The sequence below is a fragment of the Leptonychotes weddellii genome, chromosome 13 (genome assembly GCF_054177405.1).
Source record: "Leptonychotes weddellii isolate Sample4059 chromosome 13, ASM5417740v2, whole genome shotgun sequence".
Taxonomy (NCBI): Eukaryota; Metazoa; Chordata; class Mammalia; order Carnivora; family Phocidae; genus Leptonychotes; species Leptonychotes weddellii.
Window position 1 is genome coordinate 24,577,963 of NC_138381.1, and position 18,435 is coordinate 24,596,397.

General features: G+C 34.8%; 1 protein-coding gene across 11 annotated transcripts in view; it reads left to right on the top strand.

Annotated features, from left to right (window-relative positions):
- The window catches only part of PIAS2 (protein inhibitor of activated STAT 2), a 124,011-nt gene that overhangs the window by 11,009 nt on the left and 94,567 nt on the right, over positions 1–18,435 (top strand). For 9 of the 11 annotated variants that reach the window (XR_014139614.1, XM_081801288.1, XM_081801283.1 and 6 more), the window contains exon 2: positions 13,666–14,140. Coding sequence is in view for 10 of the 11 variants with exons in the window: in XM_081801288.1 (XP_081657414.1) it covers positions 13,666–14,140 (475 nt within the window). In the remaining variant the exon portion in view is untranslated. Of the gene's footprint in view, positions 1–1,533; positions 1,623–3,821; positions 3,931–13,665; positions 14,141–18,435 lie in introns of all 11 variants that reach the window. The other 2 variants (XM_081801285.1, XM_081801286.1) reach the window with 2 other exon arrangements.

The following is an 18,435-nucleotide window of genomic DNA, read 5'->3' on the forward strand; positions in this document are numbered from 1 at the left end:
TCTGTGCTTTCTGGATTCTAATCTTTTAATCTGGGCTAACAGCACCATCACATTGTCTTAGGTACTCCAACTCTGTAACAACTTTCACAAAAACAAACTTCTGTTGATAATAGGGTATTCATGTAGGAAATACATGGATCATGAGAATACATCTGGATAAATTTTTTCAGTGAAACCAAATGCAGATGAAGAAAATAGAACATTACCAGGACTCTAGAGACTCCCCTTGAGTTACCTCCCAGTGACTAATCTCTGTCTCCTCAAAGATAGTATTGGCTTGACAGTAGTCTTAGATTAGTTTTGTCTATTTTTTGAAACTTAAATAAATGGAACTGTATAATGTATATATTTTTTGTGTCTGACTTTTTCCCTCAATTTTGTTTGCAAGATTCATTGGTATGTAGTTGTAATTTGTTCATTCTCTTCCACTAGCAAAATAATAAGAGTTCCAGTTGCTTCATGTTCTTTCTTGTCCACTCTTTTAATCTTAAACATTTTAGTGAATGTTTAATGGTTTTAATTTGTATTCTCCTAATGAGTAAGGATGTTAAGCCCCTTTTAATATGTTTATTGGCCATTTGGATATCTTTTGTGACATGGCTTTGCCAATTTTTTTGCCATCTATCTTTTTCATACTGATTTGTAGGAGTTCATTACATATCCCAGATAACAGGTCTTCCAGGTTATATTTTGCAAATAATCTTCTCGTTTCCCCAGCCCTGTAAGTCTGTTCAAAGATCTTTACTTCTCAACCTATCCACTGCCCTTTTCCCATTGGCAGATATTTCCAGGGAGTTGGACTCCATGGAAGTGTTGGACTCCATTTTCTACACTTCCCTTCTTTCCACAGCATTGGCCTCTCAGGTCCTTGCTGACTTTATAGTGCTTCATGTCTTCAAATGGTTGTTTTTCATATTACCTTCAGTTTTTAAATTTTCATAGGGAAGGTTGGTCTCAAACAGTTGACTCAATCATTGAGGAACAAGAAGTAGGCCAACTCCTTCTGCCTTGTAGTTCTTCAGGGTACTTCTTGGCTGTTTGATCCTTTGCATAATTTAAAAATCATTTTTCTAAGTTATAATAGACACACACAAACATGCATGATCTGTTGGGATTTTGATGGGAAATGCATTGAATCTGTAAATCAGTTTGGAGAGAACTAAGTTTTCTTAACCATGAACATTGTAATCTCCATTTATTTAGGTCTTTTACGATGTCTTTCATAAAGTTTTATAATTTTCTTCAACTAAGCTATTGCAAATATTATGTTAGATGTATTTTTAGGTACTTTGTTTTTGTATCGAATGATAAATGGTATCTTTTCATAATTTCTACCTTGCTGGTGTATAGAAGTACAGTTTTGACTTTGTGTAATAACCTTGCTCTACTCCTAATTGTGATAAGTTATCTATAGAATTCTTTTGGATTTTTTGTGTAGACAGACCTATCTGTGAATAATGACCTCTCTGTTTCCTTCTTTCCAATTCTTATGCTTTTTTTTCTTTCTTTTTCTTGTCTTAATGTGCTGGCTAGGATCTCCAGTACAATGTTGAATAGAAGCGGTGATGGGGGCATCCTGATCTTGTTCCTGATTTTAAAGGGAATGCTTTCAAAGTTTCACAGTTAAGTATGATGCTTGCTGTAGGTTTATTGTAGATAATCTTTTCAGGTTAAGGATGTTCCTTTCTGTTACTAGTTTGCTAATTAAAAAAAGTCATGAATGGATGTTGAATTTTATCAAAAGCCTTCTCTGCATTTTTTGAGAAGATGATGTTTTTCTTTTGTACCTGTTAACAGGGTGAAATTCGTGTGTTTCAAGCATAAAGCATAAAGTCAATCCTGGTTTGTCTCTTTTTTCATTATTGGACTCAAACTGAAGAGAGTTAATTTAAGATTTTTGCTTCTAATAATTAGTAATATTGACCTATAAAAAATATACTCTTTTTTCTGGAAGAATTTATGTAAGATTAGAATGATCTTTTATGTGTTTGGTAGAATTCCCCGATAAAATTGTTACTGGTGTTTTCTTTGTGGGACACTGCTTAACCACTAATTCAATTGGTTTGCTTATAGGATTGTTCATATTTCAATTTTTAAGCCAGTTTTGGTAGGTTATACATTTATAAGAAGTTGTTTATTTCATTCATGTTCTTGAATTTATGGTATTAAGTTGTTAATCTCTAATTTTGTAGTACCTGTAGTTGATGTCCCTTTTATCTTTCTTCTTTTAATGCCTTTTTCTCTTGATCAGTATTAAAAACACTAAAAATTTACCAATTTTTTAAAGACTTTTCAAAGATCAAATTTTGATTTTTTTTTATGCTTTTCAATGTATCCCTTCCCCCATTTCATTAATTCTGCTCTTTATTTACTTTATACTTTTTTGAGGGTTTATTTTTATTTTTTCTCTAATTTCTTAAGTTGGATGCCTTGCTTTTTAATTTTCAGCATTTTAACATAGGTCTCCATTGTTTTCCCTGCATCACACAAGTTTTGATGTGCAGTGTTTTCATTATTTTTCACTCGTATTTTTCTGTTTTTCACTCTGAATTTGAGTTATTTAAAAATTTTTATTTCTAAACATATGGGAGTTTCTTTAGTTATTGATTTGTAAATGTGTTGTAATTTGGAAGCATGATACATATGATAGTGAGGTTTTGAAATCTGTTAAGACTGTGGTCAGTTTTTATTTTTGTTTGTACTCGGAAGAGAAAATGTATTTTCCAATTAAAAGCACACAGTTTTATATATGTCTAGTAGTTAGGCTTGTTAATTCTGTTCACATGTTCCATATGTTTTTAGAGAGCAGAAGTATGTTAATCTTTTAGAAGAATATTTTTTCCCCAGGTTTTTTTGTAGTTTTACTAATTTTTAAAATACATTTTAAATTGTTGCTAGTACGTGAAAGTTTAAGCTTTTATTTTCCTGTTGAATTGAGCTTTTAATCTCTGTATTGACTTTATGTCTTTGAATGCTCTTTGTGTTATACACTACTGTTTCATATTATACCTGTACTATTTTCTTTTTGGTCAACTAGTTTTGCCCGATTTTTAAAATTCTCCTTCCCCCTACATTTTTGTGTTCTTTTAGTTTTCTCTCCTGTGAATATCATGCTATTGGATTAAAAATATTAATCTGCTCTAGTAATCTTGGTCTTTGTAATTTTAAATTAAGCTTTTTATTAAGAAAATTGTCAATTTACTCACAGTTGTGAGAAGTAGTACAGACATTTCATGTACTCTCTACCAAGTTTCTCACAGTGGTAATATCTTGCAAAACTATAGAACAGTATCACAACAATACTACAAGGATATTGACACAATCAAGATAATAGACCATTTCCATCACTATAAGGATCCCTCTTATTGTCATTTTTAATGCCACACCCACTTCCTTCCCATCCCCTTAATAACTCGGACCCAGCCATCTGTTTTTCCTTTGTATGGTTTTATCTTTTACAAGAATGTTATATAAATGGAATCATACAGTATGTTACCTTTTGGGCTTGGCTTTTTTCACTCAACATTGTTCTCTGGAGATTCATTTATGTTGTTTTATGTGTTGATAGCTCATCCCTTTTTGTTGCTGAGTTGTATTTCATGGTTTGGATTTGTTTAACTATTTACCTGTTGAAAGACATCCATGTTGTTTGAGAGTTTTGGGCTGTTACAAATAAAAGTGCTTTAAGATTTCTGCATAGGTTTTTTTGTGAACATAAGTTTTAATTTCTCTGGGATAAAAGTACCCAGGAGTGCAATTCCTGGGTTGTATGGTTATTGTATATATAGTTTTTTTTAAGAACCTGCCAAACTGTTTTCCAGAGTGGCTGTACCATTTTACATCCCTACCAGCAATGTATGGAGTGATCCAGTTTCTCTGCATCCTCGCCAGCATTTGGTGTTATCACTGTTTTTCATTTTAGTCATTCTGGTATGTATCTGGTGATACCTCAGTGAGGTTTTAATTTGCACTCCCGTAGTGGCTAATGATAACATATTTTCATGTGCTTATTTTTTATCTCTATATCCTTATTGATGAAATGTCTCTTCTTGCCTTTTGTCCTTTTTTAAATTGGATTTTTTTTTCTGTTGGGGTTTGAGAGTTCTAGATATATTCTAGATACTCATCCTTTGTTGGATAGGTGGTTTGCAAATACTGTCGCCAAGCCTGTTGATTGTTTTTTCATATTTTTAACAGGGTCTCGCAGAGCACAAGTTTTTAATTTTGGTCAAGTCTAGTGTTTATTTTTTTCTTTTGTGGCTTTTGCTTTGAATGTCAAGTCTAAGTAAACTCTTTGCCTAGCCTTAGTTCCTGAAGATTTTCTTCTGTGTTTTTTCCTGAAAGTTTTATAGTTTTATTCTAACATGTAAGTTCGTGATGCATTTGGAGTTAATTTTTGTATAAAATATAAGACATAGTTGGATGTATAATTTGCTTCAGCAGTCTTTCCTCCATTGAGTTACTTTTGCACCTTTGTCAAAAACTATTTTGGCATATTGTGTAGGTCTGTTTCTGGGTTCTCTGTTCTGTTCCATAGACCTATGTGTTACCTTTGCTAACACCACATAGTCTTGATTACAGAGCCAAGTTGTGAAATGGAATGGACTAATTTCTATTTTTTCCAAATTGTTTTCGCTCTTCTAGTTCCTTTGCCTTTCCATATAAATTTTAGAATAATCTTAAATATAAAAACGTCTTAGTGGGATTTGGGTTGAAATTGTGTTAAATCTGTGTCTGTTTAGGGAAAATTGATGTAGTTTCTTTGTTGAGTGTTAAAAGCCATTGGAGAATCCATTCGTTTAAATTTTCTTAGACTTCTTTTATTAACTTTTTATAGTTTTCAGTATACAAGTCGTGTATGTGTTTTGTTATATTCGTAAACATGTATTTTCATTTTTTTGGAGTGATTATAAATAGTACTGTGTTTTTAACTTGTTTCCGTATGTTCTTTGTTAGTATATAGGGATGTGGTTGGTATTTGTGTGTTGCTCTTGTCTCCTGCAACCTTGCTGAACTCATATTGGTTCTAAGAGTCATTTTATAGATACTTTGGGATCTGCAAATACAGGCAATTAAAAATTTTTTTTTTCTTTCCAACCTGTATGCCTTTTATTTCCTCTTGTCTTTTCCCTTATCCAGAACTTACAGCACTGTTCTGATTAATATGGTGAGAATTGACATTCTTGTCTTGTTCCCAATCTTAGCTAATGCATTCAGTCTTTTAAGTGAAATGTGAGCTATAGATTTTTTTGTAGGTGATTTCTATCAAGTTGAGGAAGTTCTCTGTTCCTGTTCTTCGGAGAATTTTTATCGTGACTGGGTGTTGAGTTTGTCAGATGCTTTTTCTGCATTGACTGTTACGATCATGTGGTTTTCTTTTTTTAGCTATTAATAAGGGTATACTACCACAAAAAAGAGGGGGGGTATACTATATTGATTTCAAACATTGAACCAGCCTTGTAGTCCTGGAATAAACCTCACTGGTCGTGGTATATAATTCTTTTTAATATATTACTAAATTCTGTTTGCTAACATTTTGTTAAGTGTTTTAGCATCTGTATTTGTAATGGTTTGTAGTCTTATTTTTCATACTGTTTTTGTTTAGTTTTGCCATCAGGGTAATGTTAGCTTTATAAAATGAATTTGGAAGTATTCTCTCATCTTCTATTTTCTGGAAGAAATTAGATAAAAGAAATTAGATCAGATTGGTGTTAATTCTTTAAATGTTTGGGTAGAACTTTCCAGTAAAACCATTTAGGCCTGATCATTTATTTTTTGGGAGTTTTATTTTTCAGTTAATTTTTTTGAAGATTTTATTTATTTATTAGTTTGAGTAGCAGGGGGAGGGATAGAGGGGGAGAGAGAATCTCAAGCAGACTCCATGCTGAGTGTGGAGCCTCATGTGGGGCTTGATCTCACGACCCTGAGATCATGACCTGAGCCAGAATCAAGAGTTGGATGCTTAACTGAGCCACCCAGGTGCCCCAGTTTTTGGGAATTTTAAAATTATGAATTAAATTTCCTGAGTAGTTGGAGGGGTATTCAAGCGATCTCTTTCATATTGTGTGAGTTTCCTAATTTGTATTTTTCAAGGAATTGGCCCTTTTCATATAAATTGCCAAATTCATGTGTATAGTTGTTCTTAGTATTCCTGTATTTTTTTTGATGTTTGTGGGTTTCTGTGGTGATATTCACTAATTTTGCTGTTTTAATTGGAAAGTTTATTTCATTTTTATTTGTTGGAATTATTAGTATATTTGCATTTATCCTTACTCCTTCATCTTGTGCTATCCTACTTTTTCTGTGCTTTGTCTCTCCATCTGTTTTCTTGCCGCCTTTTGGGCTGATTTTTTTTCCTGCCCTCTTTCTCATGTTTTCTGCCATTTACATGTGTGAAATTACATTGTTTTGTTTTCTCACATACTCTTGGAGTTTTCTTGAATTTTCTCTTGAAATTTTAATACATGTCTCTAAGTTTAAAACTATCTTTTCCTTTCTTACAGGATACTTTAAACTGCTTCCCACTCTGCCAACTTACATGCATGCCATTGCCGCACAGTTTTGTTCTGTCATTTCTTAGCCTTACAAATTTGATATTATAATTTTATACAATAAATGTTTAAGCTAATAACTTTCCTCCCCGGGGCTTGTCATTTTGTTTGGTCATCGTTCTGCTATGTTAGATTCCCTTAGATTCTTCTGGTTCAGCATTGATGGGCTTTTTACTTTCCCTTCTCCTGTGTTAGACACGCTTTCTTACTCATGGCTTTTGCACCTGCTGCATCCGAGGTCTTGGAATGCTTTTCCTCAGATATTCTTTGGGTGTCTTCTTAATCCTTCAGTTACTTATAGTTACCTCCTGAGGAAGACCTTCTCTCTTTAAAAATGCAAATCCTTTACCTCTTCATTCTGTTTCCATTTCTCCCATTATTTTTGTCCTTTGTATTCATCACCACCTGCCATACTATAGATTTTATTTTTTATGGTAAATTTTAATCTGTCAAGCTCCTCAACTCAGTCATTCATTGGAATTTTATTATATTTATAGAATTTAGGGGCATTGACATCTTTTCAGTATTTACTGTTTTTATCTAGTAACAGGATACATTTCTTAACTTATTCAAGGGTTCTTTTGTGTCTTGTTTTATGTAGCTATAGGAAAATTTTTAAATTTATGCCTTTGCATTTTAGATTTTGTTATTAGACTTATTTTTTTTTTTTAAATACTGTTTTTCCTGATCAGTCACTCGAAAATCTGTTTGATGTATAGATAAGTCAGTGAATTTTCTTAACTTATTATTAGGTCTTATTTTTCAGTGGATTTTTAAATATTTTCAGTGTAGAAAATTCTGTCATTTGTAAATTATAAATATTGCTTTTCTTAAAATCTGTATTGTCTAGACACTTCAGAATAATCTTAGATGAGAAAACATCTTTTATAAGTCTTTATTTCTAGTGTTTAATCTTTAAGGATGATATTTGTTCTTGATTTCTGATAGCTACCCTTTCTCATGTTAACAGAGTTTCATTCTATTCCTTTTTATTGAGAGGTTTTATCAGTAATGGGTAGGACTTATTCAAATGCCCTTTTGGCATTTATGCGGATTAATCATATGGCTTTTTTTGAGCTAATAAATCTTTTTGTATTGCTTTTCTTACTTTAACAATTTTCAGAATAATGAGTTGGTTTCTCAACATCCTGTAACAGAAATCAGTGAGGTTTTTTTTTAAAGTATTGTTATGAACAAATGATTTTTAATATATTTGATGTGTTTGAATTGAAGCAGTTATTGTTCTCTTTGATGGTTAGAATGTCTTGTCTTGGGCTACTGAATTGTTTCTGTGTCCTTCTGACAAGATTCCAGTAGCCTTTTTTTTTTTTTTTTTAAAGATTTTATTTATTTATTCATGAGAGAGAGAGAGAGGCAGAGGGAGGAGCAGGCTCCCAAGGAGCAGGGAGCCCGATGCGGGGACTCTATCCCAGGACCCTGAGATCATGACCTGAGCCGAAGGCAGACGCTTAACCATCTGAGCCACCCAGGCGCCCAAGATTCCAGTAGTCTTTGATAACTTCTTTGCTTTCTGGTATGATGAAATGTTCTAGGCTCATCTTGTGGATTTTCTATCCCAGACTTGCAATTAGCTGTTTACTCAAGGAACCTCCGTTCCTTTTGTCAGAAATAGTATTTATACCACAATCTATTTTTTCCTGCCTCAGACAATTTTTGCTTGATTAAATCTAGAATACTTTTAGATTTATGGAAAAGTTGGGAAGATAGTATAGAGAGTTGCTATATAACCCACAACTAGTTTCCCCCATTCAAGCAAACTTTTTACTGTGGAAACATTCTTACAAGGTAGAGAATTCTCCCTTGTACCCTGTATCTAGCTTCAGCAATGAACAGCTCTTAATCTTTTTTTCGTGTCTCCACTCATTCCCCGCAATAATTTTTTTTTCAAGTTTCAGGTAAGATTTTTTATTATTTTCTTAATCGAGGTATTATTGATATCTGACAGTATATAGTTTCAGGTGTACAGTATTTGTACGCATTGCAAAGTGATTACCACAATAAATCATCACCTTAGGGTTACCAAAAATATTTTTCTTGTGATGATAACTTTTAAGATCTCTCTTGGCAACTTTCAAATATACAATAATTCATGGTTGGTTGGTTTGTTTTTTATCCTTTAATTCTTTACTCTTTTGAGGGTGTGTGTTTGTTACTTTTTTGTTTTTTGAACTACTTAATTGTACATTTTGTGTAATAATAGAAGCATTTAGGGAGATGTTTTCCCTAGCTTTGGCTTTATTTATAGATTTTGAAATGTAGTATTCTCTTTATTGTTTCTCTTAATAGTTGATTTTCAGTTTTGATTCCTTCAGCCTGAGTTAATTTAGTCAGTGTGTTGTAAGGAAGAGATCCCACCTATGGTCTCTCAAGTAAAAGGGATTTAATTATAGGGAAAATGTGAATTCACAGGGATACAGTGCTAGGAACTAAGGCCTCCTATGACCTCTGAAATGGGCAGAAGTTAGGAATTGGAGTATCTTTCTAATTTGTTGCATAGTTTCTCTTATGGGTTGGTCAGTCCTTTGATGTATTGATTATATATCTGGTGGCTTTTCTTTATCCATAACTACTTATAAGTGAAGATGTAAATTGTTTTAATATTATAGTTGGGATAGGCAGTGTTAATAATGTGATCTATCAGTTTCCATCAGCAGTTCCTTTCCTTACCTCATATTATACATCCTAGCGGATGGAGTATCTATTTACAAAGTTTGTGCTGATCTTTACCATGACTTCCAACCTATTAGAACTTCCCCAAATTCCAGACTGCTTGTGCAATTTCCATCTTATATTTAAGAGTTAAGAGCAGTCTCACGGAAATCTTTTTACTCATTGGTTATTGCATGTAACTATCATATTTAACTTCCTTAATGAGGTTTTCTAAATATAGCACCTTCAGCTTGCCTTCACTCTTATATGTGATGTTCCAATTATATGATGACCCAGCTTTAATTTTTTAAATAATATTGTTGTTACTTAAATTTGATAAAGAAACAAGGTTGATTTAAAGTCCTAGTCTTTTTTTTTTTTTGATGTTTTTTCTTTTTTAAGATTTTATTTATTTTTGCGAGAGGGAGAGAGCACACGGGTGAGCACGAGCAGGGGGAGGGGCAGAGGGAGAAGCAGACTCCCTGCTGAGCAGGGAGCCCAATGCGGGACTTGATCCCAGAACCCTGGGATCATGACCTGAGCCGAAGAAGGCAGACGCTTAACTGAGCCACCCAGGTGCCCCAAAAATCATTTCAATTTATATTTTCAATTTATATTATCTTTTGTTTAGAAATCCAGATTATTTTTTTTTTTAGAGGAAGTTTTTTTTTTTAAAGATTTTTATTTATTTATTTGAGAGAGAGAATGAGAGAGAGCACATGAGAGTGGGGAGGGTCAGAGGGAGAAGCAGACTCCCCGCCGAGCAGGGAGCCCGATGCGGGACTCGATCCAGGGACTCCAGGATCATGACCTGAGCCGAAGGCAGTCGCTTAACCAGCTGAGCCACCCAGGCGCCCGAAATCCAGATTGTTTATATATCTTTTTAAAAATCAGTCCTGCCAACGTCTTTCTGTCTGGTTCATAGAATTTCCTTAAAATCAGTTAGCAAGCATTTATTGAGAAATTCTTTTGTGTAGAGCATATAGCAATTGTCACTGAAGTATTAGAAGACAGACTTTGGGAGACAGCAGGATGGACTGGATAAAGTCCACTTGGAAAAAATTATACTAAAGATACAGATACTGGAGGTTGGTGGAGAAGAGTAGCTGAAATCCCTTCTTGGTGGGGATAGCAGGCTAAGCACCTTACCTGGTGACAGCTGAAATTTGGTTGAAGACTTAGTTAAGGTGCTGCCTATGTTTGCTTTTTAAGAAGAAATGGGATCCAGCAAGGTTGCCAAGAAAAACATAGTCCTAGAATTTGATTTAGTAAGCTCCCTAGAGAAGAGAGTATCTTAATAGTGAATCCTCAATAGAGGAGAGTTTTGTTGTTAGGTGTTTTTGAATATAAAGAGGATGACCAGAGGGATGAAGTGACTTTTCCAGTATCCTGAGTCTGGATGCCAAGACTTGACCTACATGTGACTGTTGATTGCTGTTGTGAAATTTCCCACTGGGCTTCGTGGGCTCACAGCCGCCCCTTTTCAGTGGTACTTCATCTTTGCAGCATTTTGCAATACAGACACCATCCTTGTCTGCTGTCCTTTCCTTTGCCCTTCCCCAAACCGGAGGATTTCTTTTTGCTTCAGAATGTCCTGATTCTGCATTCATGTTGAGAGCCCTTATCTCTTTTTTCCTTTTTGTTTGTATATTTACAGTAGCTAATAGGGCCAGTTGCATTAGCATTCTTTGCCAAATAAAGTTATCATTGGAAATAAGTGGTATGAGACCTCCCAGAAATTCCATTTTGAGAGCCAAGCTTAGGGTGACTTTGTGTTCTTTTTTGTCATTTCTGAAAACAAGTCTCCTTAAAACAAAGAATAATGTGAAAATAAGTAGAAGGAGGGAAGCAAAGTAATAAATTCTGAGTTAAATTTCTTTAGAAAATATCCCGGATATATTGTATCTGTTTGACTGCCTTTTTTAGTGTTCTCGTGATTTAATGTTGCTTACGCGACTGTAGTATAAGCCAACTTCAATTGAAGTATTAGGATTGGGGACTTTGGGAAAGATGCGTTGTGTTCTTGCTTGGCAAGACACTTGAGAAAGCTGTCATAGTCCTTTTTATGCATGAAACCTTGAGTAAATTGTAACATCTTGACATAGGCCAAGAATTTTCTTGTTTTTCATCTTTGTTGTCCATAGCATTGGGATAAGATAGATAAAATCTTCATTTTAACACATGGAGGAAATGAAGCGATTTGAAGTGTAATGACCATGCGTTGTGCTGTATGTTGCTATTAGAGTGTGATTTAGAGCTGCACTGTCCAGTGTGGTAGCTGCTGGCTGCGTGAGGCTCTGAAGCACTTGAAATATGGTTAGATAGGCTCCAAGTGTAAAATATACTGGATATTGAAGACTTAGTATTAAAAAATGTCTCATTGACACTTTCAAAAAATGGCTTATTTTTTTATGATTTATTTATTTATCTTAGAGAAAGAGCAAGTGTGCACACATGCGGGGGGAGTGGCAGAGGGAGAGGGGGAGAGAGAATCTCAGGCAGACTCCCCACTGAGTGAGGAGCCCAACATGGGGCTTGACCCCACAACCCTGAAAATCATGACCTGAGCTGAAACCAAGAGTCGGACGCTTAACTGAGTGAGCCATGCAGGCACCTCAGAAAAGATGGATTATTTTTTTTTTTAAAGATTTTATTTATTCATTTATTTGAGAGAGTGAGAGAGAGAGAGCACATGAGAGGGGGGAAGGTCAGAGGGAGAAGCAGACTCCCTGCCGAGCAGGGAGCCCGATGCGGGACTCGATCCCGGGACTCCAGGATCATGACCTGAGCCGAAGGCAGTCGCTTAAACAGCTGAGCCACCCAGGTGCCCAAGATGGATTATTTTTAAATCACAAAAATCGGTTACATGTTGAAATAATACTTTTGATATATTGGATTAAATAAAGCATATTAAAATTTTAACTTTTAATGTAGCTAGTAGAAAACTTACAGTTAAATATGTGGTTCCTTTTTCTACTGGACAGTGCTAGTTGAGTATGAAAAATGGTTGCTAGGATTACAACTTAATGGTCTCTGACTTGTATAATATGAGATATGGAGGCACAGTACATGAGATAGAATTATGATACAGCTGTACATCCAGATTACTTTGATATATTTAAATTTGTTTGCTTTTTAGAAAACTAGCAAGTATTATTCCTGACTACTATTTAAAAGTCATTGCTTCAGGGCTATCAATGAGACTTAAAAGTGCAGAACAGAGGACTTCTTTGACTCGGTACCAGCTGTAGGTTTTGCCCCTGCAGACCTACCAGCTTGAGAAGGAATCCCAGGTAGCTCTGGAGTGTTAGCTCAGAGAGGAGGGGTGGGCAAAGTTTCCTTAGGGTCAGTTCCAGGTCTTGTTCTTCTTTCTGACTAGATGGGGCACTTGTGTACAAGTAAATCTGACCCAAGTGTGGTTTAACCTCCCAAGTTCTGAAACTCACCAAGTAGGTGGACTTAAGAGACAGCAAATAGTTAAAAGTATTTGCTAGGTTTTGTTGAATAAATAGATGGTGAAATGTGAAGCAAGAACCGCATATAACCTTCATTTTACACCCAAGAACAACAAACAACATTTTTCTCATCAGCTGTGGATTTCACTTGTTTTAGAAGTATGCGAAATAAGATGTATGTGGTTTTTAGCTTTAATATTTAAAAATAATTTACTTTCTTATGTTGTCTGTTCCTTAATAATTTGAGTTGGGGTGAAAAATTCATTGGATTTTTGGATCACAATTTTGTCTTGATTTTGTAGATTTACTATTTAGCATTGGAAGTTATGCATATAATTTTGCAAAAATCAAATTTTTTGTTTGGTTAATTTATGACAGTACTGTAACAAACATTACGTTGTGTGTTGATAGGGCTTAATTTTGAGAAGGAAGTTTTCATTGGTTATAAATTTCATAGTCATAAAGCAAATAGGGGTTTACACTTGAGCATCATCAGATAGTGAGGTGGTTAGTAGAAACTGATAGACCATAGATTATCAAAATTAATAATACAGCAAACCATAATTAATACCATAACTTGAATGTAACTTGGGTGGGCAGTGGCTCTATAAATAGGATCAATTCTTTTTTTTTTTTTTAATTTTATTTATTTATTTGAGAGAGAGAGAATGAGATAGAGCATGAGAGGGGGGAGGGTCAGAGGGAGAAGCAGACTTCCTGCTGAGCAGGGAGCCCGATGTGGGACTCGATCCCGGGACTCCAGGATCATGACCTGAGGCATGAGGCAGTCGCTTAACCAACTGAGCCACCCAGGCGCCCTAAATAGGATCAATTCTAAGTGGTATGTGAAAATGCTGGGTACTAGCATATACCAGGTGATAAAATGCTGGTAAAATTGGATTTTACAGTATATTTTAGATGGGGTTTTTATATGCTTGAGGGGATTCTTGGCTTATGTCCTTTTTTTTTTTTTTCTTCTTTCCTTTTAGAATATGGTTTCTAGCTTTAGGGTTTCTGAACTACAAGTGTTACTAGGCTTTGCTGGACGGAATAAAAGTGGACGCAAGCATGACCTCCTGATGAGGGCGTTGCATTTACTGAAGAGCGGCTGCAGCCCTGCGGTTCAGATTAAAATCCGAGAATTGTACAGACGCCGATACCCACGGACTCTTGAAGGACTTTCTGATTTATCCACAATCAAATCTTCGGTTTTCAATTTGGATGGTAGCTCATCACCTGTAGAACCTGACTTGGCCGTGGCCGGAATCCACGCGCTGCCTTCCTCGTCAGTTACACCGCACTCACCGGCCTCTCCTGTTGGTTCTGTGCTGCTTCAAGATACTAAGCCCACGTTTGAGATGCAGCAGCCGTCTCCCCCAATTCCTCCTGTCCATCCTGATGTGCAGTTAAAGAACTTGCCCTTTTATGATGTCCTTGATGTTCTCATCAAGCCCACGAGTTTAGGTAAGTGTTAGAGAAATTAGTTCCTTCCAGTTAAGAGAATACCTAAAACAAGAGGCCTTCAACTAGTGATTAATGATTTGCTGTTAATACTCTAAAATTGAGACATTAATGCCAAATAAATGCCAGATAAAAAATATTGGCAACATGAATGAAATCTAGCATAGAACTGCTAATTCATCATACCAGCATTTTTATGGCTTAGAACTCAGATTACTTCTGTGTGTGTGGGAACAGGTACAAATATTGCTTGCTGTCTGCAGTTTGTGTTTTGGTATTTTTACAGAGGTTTAGTTTCTGTTTAACATAGTGTTTAAACTGCTTTCCTAAGAAATAAACGTTTTATACTTAATTTGACACACGGAGTTTGACAAACGTATTTAGCTTTTTTAATATCTGACAAGTGCTCAGAAAATGTAATAAATTTTATCATTACCAAAAATTGATACATGGGGCTTTAACAAATTCTTACCTACATAATGGCTTTTTTGTTACGGTATGATTTCTTATTGCCTAATGAAATTATTTACAGAGGTATTTGGAATTTTTGATGAAATAAATTGTTTAGGGAATGGCATTTCATAGTTAATTTGGGAGATTTTTTTTTTTTCCTCATTCTGGGAAAACTTTTTATTTCAGGTCATTTGAGAACGCTCTTAAATATATCAATATGTTCTTTTCCTTTTGTAGAGGATTATGCTGCTGTGTATCTTGGTTGAGCCAGAAGGAAATTTTGAGGGGTAGGACTGGGGATAATGGAGTCAGTATGGCCTGATTGATGGCAGGCCACGGTGGCTGTGCTTTTCCCAGCCCCTTTCTCCTTGCTTTAAATGTTTTAATTTAGCAATACTTAGCCAGGCAGGTAGAGTAATGCATTTTATCCCTTCATTATATTCATCATGAAGTAAGGATTGTGTTCACGTTTTATTATTTGTATAAAATTCTATGAGTAGAACTGCATCAAAGAGTAAGAACATTTTAATTTTAGATTCTTGATAACATGTTGCTGAAGTTTCCAGAAGAGCTCTGCCAGTTTACATTACAGGAACAAAGTGAGAGAATGTCTCTCATTGCCTTTCTTCCTGCCTTTATTAGGTGTTATTAAAAACAAATCTTGGTGATTTTGACTGGTGAAAGCTTGTATCTTGTTTAGATTTTTTTGTTTTTAAAATTAATAACTGGAGCAAACATTTTTAAATGTTTATTACCCAGTTGCCTTTCTTTTGTGCTTTAACTTTCATCTTTTTTTTTTTTTAAACAGGTTCATTTATCTGGTTAAAATGGTTCCATAATTCTTTTTATTTCTATCTTTGTCATGGTTTTTGGTTTATACCAGTGGACCATATCATGGCTCATTCCCATGTTTCTTTCTCAGCAGTTATTGCAAATTTATTTTTTTTCTTTTTGTATATATTTTGAGAAAGATTCAGACTGGTAATATGCTTAGGTGCCCCTACCTCATGGGACTCCTCAGGAGTATGGCTAAGGTGAGGCTGGAGAAGGTATAAGGGGGCCTGTGGGGTTGTAGTTACAGTGGAAGGGACTGAAAAAGACCTGGTTGCATGCCTCCAAAGGAGATGCAGCCATGTGTCTTCTCTACTCATTAGCATCAGTGGTGCACCAGGCTTTGTGATTTTCTTTCCTTATTTCCCTGCTTAGTTCAAAAATAGAAACTGGAGTTTTCTGCTTTTCTGTATTTCATAGAGTTTCTCTTTCATTACCTCCGTAAAGTTAAAGGAGAGTAGTAGGCTTTTTATAAGTTTACTAAAATAAAATTTTCCTACCTCATTTCACTTAGATAAAATAATTTTGTATTTTGTGTTGAAGAGTGGCTATGGCCTTTTGCTCATAGTTTAAATTAGAATGTAAGAGATAGCATATAACCTTAGGGCTTATGAAATAACTTTTATCCCTGAGCTAAAAACTCTCTATACATATGTTTTTCAAGAGTCCTGCCTGTCATTGTTTTTATGAATTTATAAACTGATTCTTGTTTTAAAACAATAAACATTTCCTTATCTTGCTTCCCCTAAGGAGAAAAAGAAAAGAATTTTCTTAATGTATGTAATCTTGTTTTGTCAGATTGATAAAGCAGTGATCTAAGAAATGCTCTTTTAGACTTGGAGGTAAAAAGTTAGAAAATCCACATCAGCATGTAGTCTGCCAAATGAAAGTGGAAAAAATTTAATCATTTCCAGTAATGACCTTTAATTGAAAACTTTCAGTGTCACCGTGTCTAAAGCAATGTAATGACATCCAGAAGTTTCCCTAATTTTTATTGTTTTATAATATTGAAAATACACATAAAAATAGAAATTCTGGGGAAGTCCATTTGTTTGGAATCCTGCTATAGAGAAACCTGTTTACATTTGGGGATTGAGAATTAAAAATCCTCAGGAGTCAAAAGAGATATCAAATCCATATTTCAAAGCACATATTCTTGACATCTGCAAGCCAGTCTGTGTATTCTTGATTTTATATACAGTTGATTAGATGATTTCTAAGCCATCAACATATTGTTAAGTAGGAATTGATTGACAACACGAGAGAGACTAGAAGAGCCATGGTAGAAAAAATAGACACAAGAGGTCAAAAAATGTTACTCCCAAACCTCTTGGTATATTGAAACCAATAGCCCCTTAGTAGTGAGGGAGTTGCTATTACATCATGGCCCATGTATTGATGCTAAAAAAAGAACCCAAGAAACAACCATGATGTATATATTCTATTAAAAGAGATACATTGTAATACAGTTTTCTAGTTTGGAATTATTTCTATTCAAAATGGTTAAAATAAAAATAGCATTTAAAATGGTAAACTGTGGCATCTGAAAAATAAGAGTGTACACAATACTAAATGAGGTTCTCTGTAGCTAAGGTTTTTATAACAAATGGATAACCCCAAAATTCAAAAACTAACAAATCTCTGTTCTCCTCCCTTAAATAGCTGTTCTGATTTGCTTTCACAAGCCGTCTTTCTCTCTTCTTTTCAGTTGTCTTTTTCCTTCTTTTCTTTTTTATGACAACTTTTGAAGATGAAATCCTTTGGGAATTTTCTAGTTAAGAAATTTGTCTGTATTTAATCTGTACAAGAAAGAATATATATAAAACATTAAAGTATAAAAAACATCAGTGAAATGAACACTAGTGAAATCACTACCTAGTTTTGTTTTTTGTGTTCGTTTTGTTTTTTAAAGTTGGCTCTAGCATGGAGCTAGTGCGGGGCTTGAACTCAGGACCATGAGATTGTTACCTGAGCTGAGATCAAGAGTCAGATGCTTAACCGACTGAGCCATTCCGGTGTCCCCCCACTGCCTAGGTTTTTAAAAAGAAACATTGGCAGTATCTTCAAGCCATCTCCTTGCCTTTTCTGAGTTAAATCACTATTCTGAGTTTATGTTCCTCTCCTTTTCTTGTTTTACCATATATGTGTTTTAAAAAAAGTAATGTTTCCCATCCAAGTACTAACCAGGCCCAACTTGCTTAGCTTCCGAGATCAGACGAGATCTCTTTTGTGACTAGCTCTTTTTGTTCACTCTGTTTTATAAGCTTTGTATGTTGCTACATCTAGCTATTTGGTATTTTGTGAAATACCTTCAATGTATTTTGAGCCTTTAATTCCTTAAAACTTCTTCATTGTGCTTTTCAGATTACAAAAGTAATTTATACTAGTAACTGAAAATTGAAACATCATAGAAATATAACAGAAACGTCCCTCATAATGTCATATATTACCCAGCTAGAGTTGTATCAATAGTAAACTGTTTTTCTGCATATGTTTAGTCATCTTCTTTCTCTTCCTATTCATTAAAAAGGCTTTTTCCAACTGCAGAGCTACTTTGCCACATTTCTAGTGAGAGGGGACACTGTTCTACTAGTATCCTCTGCCAATAGCACCTCCTGGAGTTCTGCATCATGATAATCTTTCTTAACAGTGTTTCTTGGAAATATAGATTTGTGGGTTAAATAGACCTGTTATCTTGTAGATGTACCATCACTTAACCAGTATTCCGTGGTGGACATTTTCAGTGATTCTCAGTTTTTTATTTATTTGAAAGTAATATTTTAGTATCCAGCATTGAGTCACTATTCTTGCAGTTTTTTAGACATTGCTGCTGTTAGCATTTTTGCATATGTGCTTCTGAATACTTGGGTGAATATTTATGAAGTATAACGCCTCTGTAAAGTTATTGGGTCAAAGAGTATGAGTACTTAGTATTTTGATACTCAGCTTTTGTTTCAGCAGTTGCTTCAGAAGCCTTGTGCCCATTTATAATCCAGCAGTGTATGAATGTATTA